This window comes from Festucalex cinctus, chromosome 5, assembly GCF_051991245.1.
Source record: "Festucalex cinctus isolate MCC-2025b chromosome 5, RoL_Fcin_1.0, whole genome shotgun sequence".
NCBI classification, from domain to species: Eukaryota; Metazoa; Chordata; class Actinopteri; order Syngnathiformes; family Syngnathidae; genus Festucalex; species Festucalex cinctus.
In genome coordinates this window covers 29,364,567-29,380,509 of record NC_135415.1, presented here as the reverse complement: position 1 = coordinate 29,380,509, position 15,943 = coordinate 29,364,567, and the positions used below count along the sequence as shown (strand labels likewise).

Below are 15,943 nucleotides of genomic sequence, written 5' to 3'. Positions count from 1 at the left end.
TGTTTATTCTTAGGCTACTACTTTTTTTGCGTTTCTTCTTTCTTCTTTTTTGCACATGCATGCGTTTGAGTATGATTTTTGCCTTTTTGACAGCCTAAATATGAGACAGCAGAGCAATATTGTAAAGACCACGTTTCCATAATCTAGTTATTATATTAATTAATATATTAGATATACCGATTTATTTATTTGCAATTATTCGTCTTTTTTTGCGTATACTGTACATTATATAGAGTTATAAATCACTTATGTTTCCGATACTTGCGTTTTAATTCACTGTTTCCAGTCGGACCCATTAAGGAGCGGAACGCAAACAGCCACGTAGTAAAAGGCGAAGCCTGTTTGGTGAGCGTTCATTATGATTTTAATGTATTTATTGTATTTGTCATTTTATAGTTAGTTCATAGATGTTTAAATCATGCTAGACGAAACGCTTTGGTTGTCACATTTATGTGACGATTTTAAAATGTAATCTAAACACGGACTATGACTTTTTTTTTTTTTTAGCGACCGAGTTAGCAACTTCGATGTTAGCTGCTTGACAGGTCCCCCGTCGCAAACATACTGTATACTGTATAGAGCTAGCTTTTTTGACAAGCGCCACCAGTTATTTATGGCGACCAATTACGCACTGCGTCTTTGTTAATTGCATTTTCCGTAGATTACAAGCAGTGCGCTAGCATGTGACTTTGTTGTTGTTTTCTGTTGATAGCTTCAGCTTTACTGCGTGAAACAAACCAATGTTTGCCAATTAGTGCAGTTCGGAAATATTGGATTTTGTTTTACATCGATAATGCAACCATCTTGTGGTGTGTTGATGTACTACTGAAATGTTATTGATGCATACGTTCCTGACGGCTGAGTCGCTTGTTGGTCGATCGGTCACAATTTACCAAGAATAATGTTGTGTCATTGCTTTAATCCGTTACACAATGAATTTAACTTAAAGCGTTTGTTTGTTTGTTTGTTTTTTAGTAAAAGTAAAAAGATAATACAATTGCCAATTAGTAAATGAAAAGTTAACACAACGCAGTCTGCTTAACTATAAATCCTTATTAGGCCTTAACTCTTTGACATTTTAGATTAAATATTGTTATTATTATTATTATCATTATTATTATTATTATTATTATTATTATTATTATTATTATTAAAAATTGTGCAATGCTTGGTATGTAACATTGAGCCTTCCCCAAGGTGTTATCAATACATTTGTTTCACTCAGTAATTTATCTTTTCAGTACTGTGGTACTTCCTGGAGCTTGAAAAACACCTGTTTTCAGGTATTGTGTTGCTTCCCGATGAGGACCCAGAGGGATTGTCAAAAAGCAATGGACCTTAAAAATTAATACACTGTTCAAATGGAGATCAATCAAGATCGCAGCACTTTGAATTTCCAAGAGGTTGAAAGTGAGCAGCACTCGAAGCAGCAAGAGCTTGATGGCAATCCAAGCACAAACCCGGGGATTCACAATGGTGAGTGCTGATACTTTTTGAGGTGGAATATGATTCGTTTGCTTTGTTTTGTATCTTCAAATTACACCACAAGCTCACAGTCACAACCGAACCAAAATTCCTGCTATTGCTTGAGCACAATGCTGATAGGTGACAAAAAAAAACATGCATACTTTGAAAGTGGAATAGCCATCTTATGGACATTTGGAACTACCAACCAGTCAAGTTTCTTTTAACGTTGAAGTCTGTCCAGAGTCTTATCCATCCATTGAAAGGCAGATTTGACCATGGATTGGTCGACAGTCAGTTGCGCGGCACATAGAGAAAGGCAATCATTAGGATTTACACCTTGAGTCACAAAGGGAGAATTCAGCCCATGGCCCCACACTACACAGCCAACCCCCCCCACCCCCCTCCTTGTTTGGCTTGGATTACAATAACCTGTTGTCGTCATCTAAAACTGGTATCCAAATACACACGATGCTTCAGCAGCATGTTTGCGGCACAAGATGTGAATAAAATTAGCAGTGCAGCAGAGCTTTAAGACTTTCTAACCAGGAGGCGAGCGTTGTCATAGTTGCTCAGCCAGTTTGCCAACAGAATCGCATTCACTTTGCATTCTAGTCCACAATGCGCACTATGACTCACTGTCACATTCCTTGGGACTCGTTCATTTCAGGTCCCATCAGCTCGAATGGAGACGAAATGTCAGAGGACATTGCTGCCGCTGCTGGGAGCTCCCATGTTAATGGGTCCCCGTCTCCAACAGCCTTTCCGCAGAGCAACAGCTCCCCAGTCGACTCCCAAACTCAAGAGGTTCCCCCAGGTGTGACTGCTAATCCGTCCATGATGCTTGAACCCGAGCAGGCTGTTGCTACTACGGGTCACACGGGTGATGCATTGCAGTCGCTCAGACTCAGTATGCCTATGCAGGAGACCGATTTGTGTAAGCATACATTTTGTTGTGTGAATGCCGCTTCTGTTTGTAAGGTTATTCACTAAACTTGCATTCGTTACTTCTAATGTGTTTGTTCTCTGGGTAGATGGAGTCAAGAAAATTACTACTTTTTTTCCCCAACTTTTATAGGGTTGATTATAAGGTTTTGATGGCATATTTTCCAGTATTATTTTTTAATGGTTGCATTAAATTTCACAATATTCAGAATATTTCAGACAGCTGTAAATGTTGCCTTTGCTCTTTAGCCAATCAGCAGCCTTCGTTGGAGATGGAAAACGAGGAGAAGATTCGTCTGGAGGCTCGCAGGCGCCTGGAAGAGCAACTGAAACAGTACAGAGTGCAAAGACATAAGGAGAGGGTGGGTGAAAAGATTTCACTTTTAATTATATTGTCACAATCGTCACTAGCAGTTTTAGTCATCTTTCAGCTGTTTTTCGAGAGAACACGCTGCATACACATAAGCCAGATCATTACATGGATTTAAAGTTTAACTGAGGCAATTTCTGAGCTATTGCTCTTCAAACGTTCAGCTGATTGGCTGTGTGCAGCAGGCTCAGCAACTTGAAAGTATCCATATTGCTAGTAAGCACCAAATTTCTTTGTTTTAGTCTCACCGCAGCGCACCGAAAACCAGACCATTCAGTACCCTGGATCCAGAGTTAATGCTGCATCCTGAGGCTCTTCCCAGGGCCAATACAGTCGCCATGACCAAGGAGTATTCCTTCCTGAGGACCAGTGTACCACGTGGTCCCAAACTGGGGAGCTTAGGAATTCCCCCCACCAGGGAGAAGAAATCCAGATCTTCCCGCACAAGCAAGATCCACTCCTTGGCTGACTACAAATCTCCAGAGAACGATGGTGGCGGCGAGGCAGGAGATGCAATAAAGAATGCAGACAACACCATGGGCTCCATCCAGTCCACAATCAGCACAGTATCCACTGTATCCGAGGTCAGCGTGATGTCACAATCGGGCACCTGTGAGGGAGACGGGCGATCCGGTGTGTTGCTCCAGGTCGGGGAAAGTGTCCCTGATGTTGATGGCGGTGAAACGGGGGCAAGAGCTGGAAATGACGGCAACGACAGTGACAGCTCGTCCTACAGCAGCGTGTCTACCAGGGGAACCAACAGCATGCTCTCTGCTGCCATGGAGCGGCAGCCGGGGACCTACACGGTCGAGGGACGGGTGATTGCTCCAGAGGCCATGGGTCAATTTCCCTCTCTGCATGAAGTCTTGCAAGCGGCCAGTGATGAGCAGCACCTTCTAGAGTTGGAGCAAGAAGGCTCCGTAGAAACACGCAGCCGCAGAGACAGCTTCTCCAGCAGGTATTTTTGATGTCAGGCATTGATGAAGTATTTAATTTTTGTAATGGTAATTACAACATGCGGTTTTGCCTTTTGATCTGTCAAATTATTGTAACACATGTTTGCATTGTTCAGTGTCTCTTTGGAGAGTTCGGTAATGGGCCATGATGAAATGCTTCAGGTGCTGAAAGAAAAAATGAGACTAGAAGGCCAACTGGAATCTTTGTCGTCTGAGGCCAACCAGGTTTGTGTGAAGCATTCACATATACACTGATCAGCCACAACATTGTGGCAAAATAGTCATCTCAAATATGCACATATAGAGACAGACGTTAATGTTGGAAATCCAGTTCAAATTCTTAGAATCTTGTCCTACTCGCCAGGCTCTCAAGGAGAAGACAGAGCTCCAGGCTCAGCTTGCCACTGTAAATGCTCAGATGCAGGCTCAGAAGGCAGAGGTTCAGTTTAGCCAGGAAAAGCAGAGTGTCCTCACAACAGAAGTCAGCACTTTGCGGCAGAGTTGTAGCCAACTAGAGAAGGCAATGGTGGAGCTCCAGGGCAATTTGGAGAGCAAAAATGCCAGTCTGGCATCGCTATCCAATGACCTGAATGTGGCTGAAGACCAATACAATCGGCTGATGGGGAAGGTGGAGGAAATGCAAAAGACTCTCACATCAAGGGACAATACAGGTAAGACTTCAGTCAGACATCTTCATTGTTAGGGCCCAAGCAGCAACCTATTGTATTTGTAGAAATTATATTTTTTTTTTTCCCGAAATGATTTACGTTTTTGGGTACCTAAACATGTACAAAAAAAACTCACCAAGCTTGCACACTCGTCGGACCTGGTGAAAAATTTGTGATTTTAAAGTTGCCGTAATTGATAACAAAAAAAACAATTCCAGCACGTTTGACTGAGGGCTACGAAAATTGACAGGCACGTGTACCGCCCTCAGATGTACAAAAAAGTCAATTTTGGCTATAAGGAAGTAAGCAATGAATATTTGATTGTTCAATTTTGGCCCACTTTTGCACATTGACAGGCGTCAATGTGAAAAAATTTTGCCCTCTTGACGATTCATCCGATTGACATCAAACTTGGCCTGTTCCGTCTCAAGACCTCAAAAATGTTGAGATTCTGAAATACGAATTTTCAACAGAGCAGGCCAGCCCCACTTGTACGTTTCACTTAGTTCTACTAAAAGTTAGAGGCACACGAAACAGACCTAGACCGACAAAAAAACTCTCCTGAAGCCATATATAAAACCCACCAGGAAGTCAGCCATTTTGGATTTACTTTAAAAAAAAATAAAAAAAAAATAAAAATGTGCCACATTTTTTGCCTTATTATGGAGGTAACGTTTTAAGGAACTCCTTTTATCCGATTGACCTTAATCTGTGGGTGTTTCGGTGTTTCACCTCCAGATGTTCATGATGAAAAGTAAAAGCTAAACTTTTTATTTCACCAGATGCTGTTGCTACGCACTGTTTGCTAAGAAAAACTATGCCGATTTTTTATTTTTTTTTTGGTAGTCAAAATGTGTGAAAACTCAAATTTTGAATACATCAGGCCTGGCAAAAAAAACAAACATAAAATCCATATGGATTAATGTGCTGTTTAAAAAAAAATAATAATAATCTAATTCCAATGTGCCAGTACCCCAAAGTCGCTCATTTAGCTACTCGCAGCTCTAATTGTTTTGTATTATTTATTGTAAATTGCTCCAATTTTGAAACGTCAAATGCTTTATGATACATATTTATATCCTGTGTATCTAACAATAACGTGTATTCATTTTTGCAGTTCAGGAAATGCGACAGCAGATGAGTGGTCTTCAGAACCAGCTACAACAGGTCCAGTTGGAGCGCAGCACCCTGCAGAGTCGACTGAAAACCTCCCAGGCAGAGATCGACTCACTCCAGCAGGTCAGGCAGTGGTACCAGCAACAGTTAGGCCTGGCTCAGGAGGCCCGAGTGAGACTGCAAAGTGAAATGGCTAACATGCAGGTAAAACATGTTTTTATTTATACTTCAAGATGTACATCAAACGACAGGTCTGATCAATGGAAACAATTCTTCTTCTCTAGGCTGGAAAAATGACCCAGACTGGTGTTCTTGAACATCTGAAGCTAGAGAATGTGACCCTGTCCCACCAACTGACTGAGACCCAACACCGCTCTATCAAAGAAAAAGAGCGTATTGCTGTTCAGCTGCAGAGCATTGAGGTGCCTTGTTAATCCTTCCCGTTTTCATTTTTAGATGAATGTCTGTTCAAACAGAACGTAGTAAACCTGGACAGATGTGTTGATAAGAAAAAATTTGTAGAGTGGATTATAAAGTATGCGCACCCATGTTGACTTTTTTACACCATAAATGTGTCTTTGATTTATTACGATTAGGGAACAGGGATTTTGGGGTGTAAATTTGAACACCTGAGATTAAGTCGCAGGATTAGCTACACTATGAAAAAAAAAAAAAAAAAAAAAAGTACAACTACTCAAAAAAAAAAACATAATGCAGTAATCATCAGTGTCAGGTCGAAGTTCACATTTAATTTTGTAATTCCCCCCCCCCCCCCCCCCCCCCACAAATCTATATTGTTAGTCAGTCCCCACATTTTTACAAATGATTGACCAATCTAAAATGAATGGTGTGCTCTATTTGACATCAGGTCGACATTTTCAGGTCTCGCTTTTGATGCTGTACATCATTATGGACCTTCTGCTCTCTGCCTTGTAGGCAGACATGATGACTCAAGAAGCTGCTTATAAGCAGATCCAGGATGCCAAGACTATGGTGGAGGATGACCTGCAACACAAACTAGAAGAGTCTGAGCAAGAACGGGAGCGCTTAATAAAACTGGCCAACACAGCCAGTAACTTGGAAATGGAGCTCGAACAGGTAGTGATAAGCTTTCTTTTGTCGTTCTGCATCTAATGCGATTTGCTTATCTACCCCTATTTTTTTCTTCTAGCTGTTACGCAACCGTGCCAACCATTGTGCCTCTGTTTTGCTTTAGTCTGTTTTTGTTTTGTTGTTTTGTTTTCATTAGGTGAAGTTGAACCTTTCTCAGAAGGATATGCAGCTGCAGGCTCTCCAGAAAGAACATCTGGAGCTGATGCGCCAGCTGACCACCACTCAGGAGAACCTACATACCAAAGAACAGTCAATCAACCAGCTCGAGGCTCGATACCAAGAGCTGGAAGCTCAGCTGGCTGAGCTGCAAGCAGAGAGCAGCGGCAAAGACGACAACATCCAGTACCTCCAGAACGAGAAGATTGTTCTGGAGGTAGCGTTGCAGACGGCCCGAGCCGACAAGAGTCAACTCGACGAAAATGCTGAACGGCTTGGGGAGGACGTTTTGGTGGCCTCGGATGTGTTGGATCATCTCAAACAAGAGGTTCAGGTCAAAAGCAGTCAGGTGCGAAACAAATGACGTGCTTTAGAGCAGTGGTTCTCAAATGGGGGTACGTGAAGGTACTCCAGGGGGCATGATTTTAAAATTCATTTAAAATACAGCATCCATGCAAAACTCCCTGAATTATTATTACATTATGTACTGTAAATATTTCAGGAAAATCCAAGTTAATAAAATGAATTTTGTATTCAGTAGGTTATTCAATTTCATTTTTCTAAAAACCCAGTCTCCTCAAACTCGAATGGTTCGACCCAAACCGTCATATGCCATCTGGGACCACCTGTCAATCATTTGAAATTTTTATGTAAAATTAAGTTAATGATTTCTTTTTGAGAACAGATCTTTATTATGATCCCAAAGGAGAACACTTAATGGTGACAATATTTTGTTTTTAAGTCTTTTGATTTTCAAATAGTTCGAGAAACTAAATGAAGTTCCAAAGTTTAATAGATTAGACAACTATGGCACAGCGTTGTTTTTTTACCCCCCAAAACCAAAAAAGTTTTTTTTTTTTTTTTTTTTTTTTTTTTTTTTTTTTTTTTTTTTGGTTATGGGGTACTTGGCTGAAAACATATCCCTCAGGGGGTACATCACTGAAAAAAAAGTTTGAGAACCACTGCTTTAGAGAATGACTTGACAGAACCGAATTAATTAGCCCGATGATGTACTGTGACAAAATATTTGTAACTTTGCACTCATCAAGAGTATTTTTCTCACTAAATCTGTGCAGTATATTTGAAGGCGGTAAATTTATTTTTGTGTTCAACGATGCTGTACTGAGTTGTTTTGGCTATCTAAATCGTTTTTGTATTTGAAGTAATATATTATGTGATAAGCATTTGCTTTGTTGTAGATTGAAAAGCTGCAGCAAGAAAATGGTTCCTTCAAAAAACAAGTTCAAAAATTGAAGGAACAGTTCCAACAACAAAAGGTAACAAATTTATATTATCATTATGCCACATAAATTAATTCTAAGTAATTTTATCACCTGTGGGAGAGAACTCTTCACGGATTGTATCATTATAAGCAGAGAAAGTTACTTTCTCAAGAACGTGCAAAATTGTAAATAATGGGCCAAATTGAATCACTTTATTTCCCTGCAAGTATGGAATATGTCAGTAAAGTTGATTGATTGAAACTGTTGAAGAAAGCAGTACATAATTTTTGTTTACAATATATTGTGAGAATCTCCACTCTGGCCAATGCTGACGTTTTCGTGGGTGGACGTGTTTATTGTAGCGCTGGATGACTGTCACAGCTCGAATGAACAAAGTGCCTCGCAGAATTGAAAAATGATGGCTGTTGCTCAGTTTGCTATGAAAAGATGAGAGAAAGAGGGAGTGGTTTATTGACAGAAAGTCTTAACGCTTCAGTTTATCCATGCTGTGTTCTCTGACTGATGACTTTTGTCCACGATAATTACTATACTTGTACTGGTGTATCCCCTGGAATATGGCTGCTAAACTCATGAATAATATTACGTCTTCCTTTCCAGGTAATGGTGGAAGCCTACCGTCGGGATGCTATCTCCAAAGATCAGTTGATCAGTGAGCTCAAGTCGACTAAAAAGCGTCTTCTGGCAGAGGTGAAGGACCTAAAACAAGAGCTTGTGAGCGTTCAGGGGGAGAAGGAAAAAGCTGATTTGGAGCAGGCCCGGCTGCAGAAAGAAGTATTCCGAGTCCAAGAACAGATGAATAACATGGAAAGTCATCTGCAAGACATTCAGAGAGAACGAGATCAACTTGAAACACAGATCCAGGTAATTCAAAGTGCTGCAACATCTCCTGTGTTTAATTCAGTAAAGTCCGTGCTGCTTTTTTTTTTTTTTTTTTTTTTTTTTTTAAAAGCCTCGCTATTTTCCTTCACAGTCCTTGCAGTTTGATCAGAGTCAGCTTGTGGCTGTGACAGAAGAGAATGAAAGTCTTAGGAAACAAGTGGAGAAAATGGAAACAGAAGCCAAAAAGTGAGTCGTGTTTTTCATAAAGCACAGTCGCACTTGAATAATATCTGGCTAATTGATCTGGACCATGAAATGTATCTCTATTCTCTACACGTACACATACTGATAACTGTTAACTCTTTTACTGCCAGGCGTTATCAAAGAAAAACTTTGATATGAGACTTTGATCATTGATGAAAAAAGATACAATGCTTCCATCTGCTGGCCATAGTTTAGAGTGTTTTAGATTCCACAACCCATTGACCAGGCAGCGCTGCACTTAGACGTTGCACTGAGAATTTTTTTTTTTTTAAATTGTTGACGTTGTTTAACGTTCATGGCAATATACGTCGTGATTTTACTGATCGTTATTAAACGTTTTTGGCGGTCAAAGAGTTAAGTTCCATACCGGTACATTTAAGTTATGGTAATTACATATTTCTTCTTGATTTAATGCTTTTTTTTTTCTTTTTTTTTTAACTTTGCTTGAAATAGAGCCATTTCGGAGCAAAAGGTGCGTATGAAGCGACTGGGGACAGACTTGACAAGCGCTCAGAAGGAGATGAAGGCCAAACACAAGGCATACGAGAACGCTGTGAGCATCCTGAGTAGGAGGCTGCAAGAGGCCCTGACTGACAAGGAGACCACTGAGGCTGAGCTGCTCAAGCTCAAAGCTCAGGTGTCCGACGGAGGAAACAACCACATTCTGCAGGTATAAACCTGCCAGGCCTTAACACACCTTAAATGTTTGATTTTTACTACACTTCTGTACTATACTATAAGAACGGTATCTCACAAAAAAATCTCACATTTCTGCAGATATTTAATTATCTTTTCATAAGACAACACTAAAGAAATGACACTTTGACACAATGAAACGTAGTCATTGTAACAGTATGTGACAATGTAAATTTTATTGTTTACTCAAAAGCCATTAATAGCTAAACCCTTGCCAACAAAAGTGAGTACACCCTTAAATTAAGATGTCCAAATTGAGCACTTTTAGTCTTATGTGTGATTAATTGAGCAGGCGTGCTGAATTTGTTACTAGAGCGCACTCTCATACTATTCACTGAGCATTTATTCAACATTTTTTTTTTCTAAATACACCAGCCAGAAAGACTTTATTTTATTTTTTAAGCAAGTTCAGCTTAACCCGTTGTCTTACTTATTTTAGCATACACAGACGATCACGTTTTCTGGATTTGTCGTTCCGCTAAGGCTGATGATATGGCTGAAAAATGTATCAGTGTCATAATTTCAAATCAGTTAATATGGATAATTATTGATTTTTTTTTAACTCATTTAAAATCCTACAAATTGATTAAATATCAAATTAAAAACAATTAAATTGATGAAATGAAATAAAACCACTATCAAGAGGAAAAATATTTTAAAAAAATTTGTATTAAAATTAATTTTCAAGGAATGTACATGTACTTTGTAGTGTAGTGTAGTGTGCAATGTTGTTTACATCCACTGTAAATTCTGTAAATTTGCGGAAGACGCTACCCCAAAGCAGTATCGTTGATGCAAATGCACGATTAACCTTCATTTAATGTTCATTCACTTCTTCTTCATTGGTTTAACCGTTTCTTCGGCTCTTCAAGTGAGTAGTCATTGAACTAGACTCTCAAGAACGGTTCATGTGCGTGCAAAAAATGTGCTAAAATTGCTTATTGGGTGGACAAGTCATCAACGTATTAAGTTACTAAGATTTCAGTAATTGCTATTGTTGAAGGCAAGTGTGAGAAAAATTATTTGTTCCCCAGGAGAAGGTTGAATCTCTTCAGACTGCACTGCAGGTTGTGACCAAAAGCAAAGCAATGTTAGAGAAGGAGCTTGAGGAAGTCATTACTCTTACTTCCACCGAGTTAGAGGAGTACCAGGAGAAGGTCCTGGAGTTGGAAGACGAGGTGGGCCATCAAATATGTCGACTTGAATTAAAGTTGTTGTTTTTTTTTAAATTACTTTATACTTACCTGTGTTATTCCATCTTTGGCTTCCTTAATGGCTTTATGTCACTGTTTCAAAAGCTTCAAGAGTCACGATGCTTCAAGAAGCGGATCCGAAAACTAGAAGATGCTAACAAAAAACTAGCACTTGAGCTGGAACATGAAAAAGGAAAATTGGCTGGACTGACTCAGTCCCACAGCACGCTGCGGGAACATGCCAATATCTTGGAGTGTGCTTTGGCGAAGCGAGAGGCTGATCTTGTACAGCTCAACTTACAGGTGACGCATGGCAACTAGTTTTTTTTTATGTGCACTGTTGATAATTTTGTCACCTAGATTGTTTCTTGAAATGAAACGAGTGTGAAGGATCATCTTTGTAAAAGTTAAATTCTTCTTTCATGCATCCTATTATTCAGGTTCAAGCGGTTCTCAAACGCAAAGAGGAGGAAGACCAGCAAATGAAGCAGGTGGTGCAAACTCTACAGCTTGCCTTGGAAAAAGAGAAAACCAAAGTTAAAGATCTGAAAGAACAGGTACAAGTCGTCTGTGCACTCGGGTGACAGTTTTCTCTTATTGAGAGGGTTGGAGGCTTGGGTCTTTTTGTAGTTAATCAAATAGCAGTCTTCTTTGCACTTTTTGTTAGTAATGATTGAATTTGTCTTTCTAGATGGCAACAGTGAAGGCTGAAGCGGCTCACAATAGGAGGCACTACAGGGCTGCCATGTTGGAACTGTCAGAGATCAAGAAAGATCTGCAGGCCAAAGAAGATTTGGTCAAATCTCTGCAACATGAAGCCCACAAGCTACAGTATGCACAATAAGTTTGTTACAGATGTCTATGGAAATGACATACAGTAAATAGTGATTATTATTGTTATTATTATTATTTATTTTTTTTGCCAAGAATATAGCTGGTATGTAGAGGATATATGGACCGGATGACTAGCAGAAATCCGTGTGGAATTGATGCCCATTGAAAAACACAAAAAAAATTCTTAAAATGAAAAACAGCCCCTAAACATGTTTTTTTTTTTTTTTTTTTTTTTTTTTTTTTTTTTTTTTTTTTTTTTTTAAACCTTTTGCTATTACAATCTATCTTTGACTATACCCACAGATCTCAGGATGAGACGCATGCTCAGGAGATCTCCAGTTTCCAAGCGGAGCTGGCTGAAGCCCATTCCCAACTCCAGATCCTCCAGAAACAACTGGATGAAGAGCTGTCCAAGAAGCCCCTCACTAACCAAGAGGTAAGGAATTTATTTACATACATTGAGAGAGACGATTGTTATTGCACTTGATGCTAGAATGAAAAACAAAGTGTTGCTATGTATCTTAATATTTTTTTTTTTTCGAGCATTGTCTCATTCAAATTGTGATGCTGACAACTCACAGGTTGAGGACCTCAAGTGGGAGGTGGAACAAAGGCAGAGGGAGATTGAGTCTCAGAAGCAACAGTTGGAGATGATGGAGGAGTGCCAGCACAGGGAGATGGACAACCTGCAGACCGCTTTGCAGGCAAGCGTATTTATGAATGAAGAACTGCGCAGAGCCGTAATGAATATCATGATCGACGCCTGCTCCTTCTCAAATGGGTGCATGGATTTATTTTTAAGCTTGTCTGTCACAGAACATAAAGGTAGAGTTGGAGACCGTCCAGGAGGAGCTGAGTGGTACAAGGAAGGACAAATTTATGCTACAAGTGAAAGTGGGTGAGCTGAAGACCAGCATGAAGACCGTTCTGCTCCAAAACCAGCAACTCAAGCAGAGCCGTCTGAGGAAGGTGATGCGGCCTTTCGCCCATTTTGTTTTGTATCATTTCACATTGGCGACCGTTAAAATGCAAAAAAAAAAAAAGATAAATAAAGCCCTACAATTTTTCGGATATTGTTGAAACAGCAACGGATGGAGTTAAAGAGTGAAGGGACCCCATCCAACCCAGTGACGCCGGTAAAGATCCCTGACTGCCCGGTGCCTGCATCACTCCTTGATGAGTTACTGAAACCGTCAACGTCGGTCAACAAGGAGCCGCTCAACAACTTGCACAATTGTTTACGGCAGCTCAAGTAAGATGCTCTGTTGTACTCTCATTCTCAAATTTTGTTGCGTCCAGGGACCCCATGACAGGGGAGACATTTTTACAACAACCCCTCATCCACACGCCAGTTAATCCAAACGATGATTGTGCACCTCCGAAAGAACCTAATTGCTCGTGCCGTGTTAAATAGAAAGGAACTGCAGAAAGTGAAATTAAATCCATCATGGCTAACTGACATGTACTGCTTGCACTAACAACATGGCTCTTAGGAGAGATGTGCTAGTTTACAAAAAAAAACAGTCAAGTGCCGCCAACCTCAATTTTATGAACTACCTAGCGTTATTTTTTTTAAGTGACTTATAAGTTAATCAGAAACAGCATTTCCGTGGAAGTTATGTCGTGAAGTCGATTGTGGTGACCATGTGTTACAAAAAGTGGCTTATCTGCATGCTGAAAATTTTAACCCGAGGGATGTACTTGTAAGATGCAATGTTTTTGCCAAGGTCACCATACCTCACTTGTGCAACTGACTATATGTGAAAGAGAGCGCTTAGAAATATTGTGCTCGTGCACGTGAAGGGCAATTCTTTGTTTTGTTGTGTACTGAAGACATTTTGGTTTCAGATGAAAATATGAAACGAGTTCAGAATTCCAGCGTTTTTTTTTTGTTGTTGTTTTTTTTTGTTTTTTCATGGTGCTGCATGCAGTAAGTAACAAGAAACAACTCAGTTGAGTTGAGTTGAACCCACCCACAATTCAAGTGAACAAAAGAATTGGAACTGACGTTACTAAATGACCTTAGTGAAAAACATTTCATATTTGGTGGCATAACCATTATTTGCAATAACTGCATGAAACCTGGGATTTCACCAGACCTTTGCATTCTTCATCTGAAATAATTTTTCCGGCTTTTACTGCAGCCAGTTCTTGTTTGTTTCTGGGAGTCTTCAGTGGGCATGCTCTATTGAGTTGTGGTCTAGTGATTGACTTGGTAAGTCTAAAAGGCAACAACTGAGCAACTACAAATTCAAAAATCAGTCACATGTTCCAATACTTTTTGTTCACTTGAAAAGTGGATGCGTTCAAACAAAATGTGCTGCGTTGTTTAAAATATCTTGATGTAAATACCATAACTAAAAGCTGGAAAGTCTGACCTTTTGTATCATACTTTAGATCTGAAACTCAAATGTTTTCAGTATACTGTACAACAAAAACAAAGGTGGTGACCTTGCTGTTGCAATACTTTTTTTTTTTTTTTATAGCACATTACTAATTTATTGCTAATTATTTTGTGTACCCCAATTGAGAACTACTGTTCTAGTATAGTTTAGCTGCATGTGTAAAATAAGACACTGTTTCCAATGCTCGTCTGCATATGCTGTGATGTTTTTTTCCCCTTAATTTTTGTCAGGGAGGAGATGGACAGCCTCCAAAAGCAGATGGAGGAGCACACAGTAACCGTGCATGAGTCAATGAGCTCATGGCCAAACGCAGAGGAAGGACTGGCTCAACTTGGACTTCAAAACAACATCACTAATGTATCAAGGCAGCCGAACGACGCAGTGGTGGAAAATAATAATGAAACGGAAGAGCAGCAGTCATGAAAGCAAACTTTTGTCAGTCTATGATGAAAGTGGAGTTTTATCCACAAAGGTGTTGTTTGTCATTTATTCCATTTTTCTTTTTTAAACAATGGCTGTCAACATTTGACATTTTTCTCCAATCATTACAGGAGTGCTTATGCAGAGTAATACACATATCCCAGCTTTATTCTTTTATTTTTATTATTTGACCTTTGTGTAATGTTTATGCCCTTGTGTTGCTTATTTATTAGAGTTTAAGAATTGCACATTAACAACCACACCAAAACAAACTGATATTATTTGTTTAAATAGAGCATTTGTTCAGTCAGGCACATGTTTGATATCCACTTCTCACAATTTAAGTATGCGTCTCCTTATAATTTGGAATCAACGGCTTTGATGATTGACTGACAATATGTAAAGAGATGTAAGCCACATTGGCCAAGACCTTTTCTTCCATTTCTTGTGCCTGTACTTGGCCGATGTCATTCATTCAGGATTTAACTAACAGGGTTACTCCTTGACAGGTAAGAAGCTGGTGGTGGAACATCGTTGCAACTTGTCATGAGGTCGTACACACTAAACTTGTTGTCATTGCCTTTGTTTTGTTAAAATGCAGTAGGTCATTTTTTGTTGTAACTGACCACAAGTTCTTAAAAATCTACGTTAACATGAGTCTCGGTTATGTATGTAGGTGTCTTGTCAAGCATGACTGCTGTAGTTAGTTTGCAGGGGGGAGCCTTAAGTAATCTTTACTGTCTGAAATCTGGTTAAATAGACTGTTTTGCTGGGGGTATGTGCAAGCTGTAATATAGTTTTAAGTGTGAAATCTGCAAGTATGTGGGCCACGTTTAACTGACGAACCATGCCCTTTTGTTGAAATTGTAACTGAATGAAAGTAAGTAACACGTTGAGAAAAAGTTACTACCAAAAGGTGTGTCTCCATGTTCTTTTTATTTGTGTACATGCTGATGAAAGGTGACTACAGTATCATAAATTAGCCTTGTATCATTTTTTTTTTTTTTTTTTTTTTACAGACGTTAATATATTCTTTTTGTATGATTGTAAATTAATCAAATGTTTAATAGTGTAAAGAAAGTGCAAGTTATGCAAAACAATATATTATTCCTAATACTAACAAGTGTTGGAATTCTAAGGTGCCGTCAGACAATGAGGGATTTTTTTTTTTTTAATAAATAAATAGATGTACAATTCCTGTCGCAGATGGGTAGGTAATCCAAAATGTTCTCTGTACAACTGTACGCTTGGCATTTTAAAGGGAATGGCTTGTGAATCTT

General features: G+C 39.4%; 1 protein-coding gene across 3 annotated transcripts; it reads left to right on the top strand.

Moving 5' to 3' along the window:
- The first annotated feature begins 278 nt into the window (after positions 1–278).
- Positions 279–15,315, top strand: golga3 (golgin A3). Of its 3 annotated transcripts, none has more exons than XM_077521217.1 (24): positions 279–345; positions 1,242–1,476; positions 2,135–2,401; positions 2,659–2,771; positions 3,022–3,737; positions 3,852–3,960; positions 4,100–4,406; positions 5,521–5,723; positions 5,804–5,941; positions 6,456–6,617; positions 6,769–7,137; positions 7,988–8,065; positions 8,630–8,893; positions 9,003–9,097; positions 9,569–9,785; positions 10,846–10,989; positions 11,110–11,307; positions 11,445–11,561; positions 11,696–11,835; positions 12,142–12,274; positions 12,420–12,542; positions 12,655–12,807; positions 12,924–13,090; positions 14,474–15,315. In XM_077521217.1, the coding sequence occupies exons 2-24, from the start codon at positions 1,362–1,364 to the stop codon at positions 14,664–14,666; spliced, it is 4,521 nt and encodes a 1,506-aa protein (XP_077377343.1). In that variant the 5' UTR covers positions 279–345; positions 1,242–1,361; the 3' UTR covers positions 14,667–15,315. The 3 variants fall into 3 exon arrangements, with proteins under 3 accessions (XP_077377343.1, XP_077377341.1, XP_077377342.1); XM_077521215.1 differs by having other exon boundaries at positions 8,982–9,097; XM_077521216.1 differs by having other exon boundaries at positions 304–345; positions 1,284–1,476; positions 8,982–9,097.
- Positions 15,316–15,943: the final 628 nt, after the last annotated feature.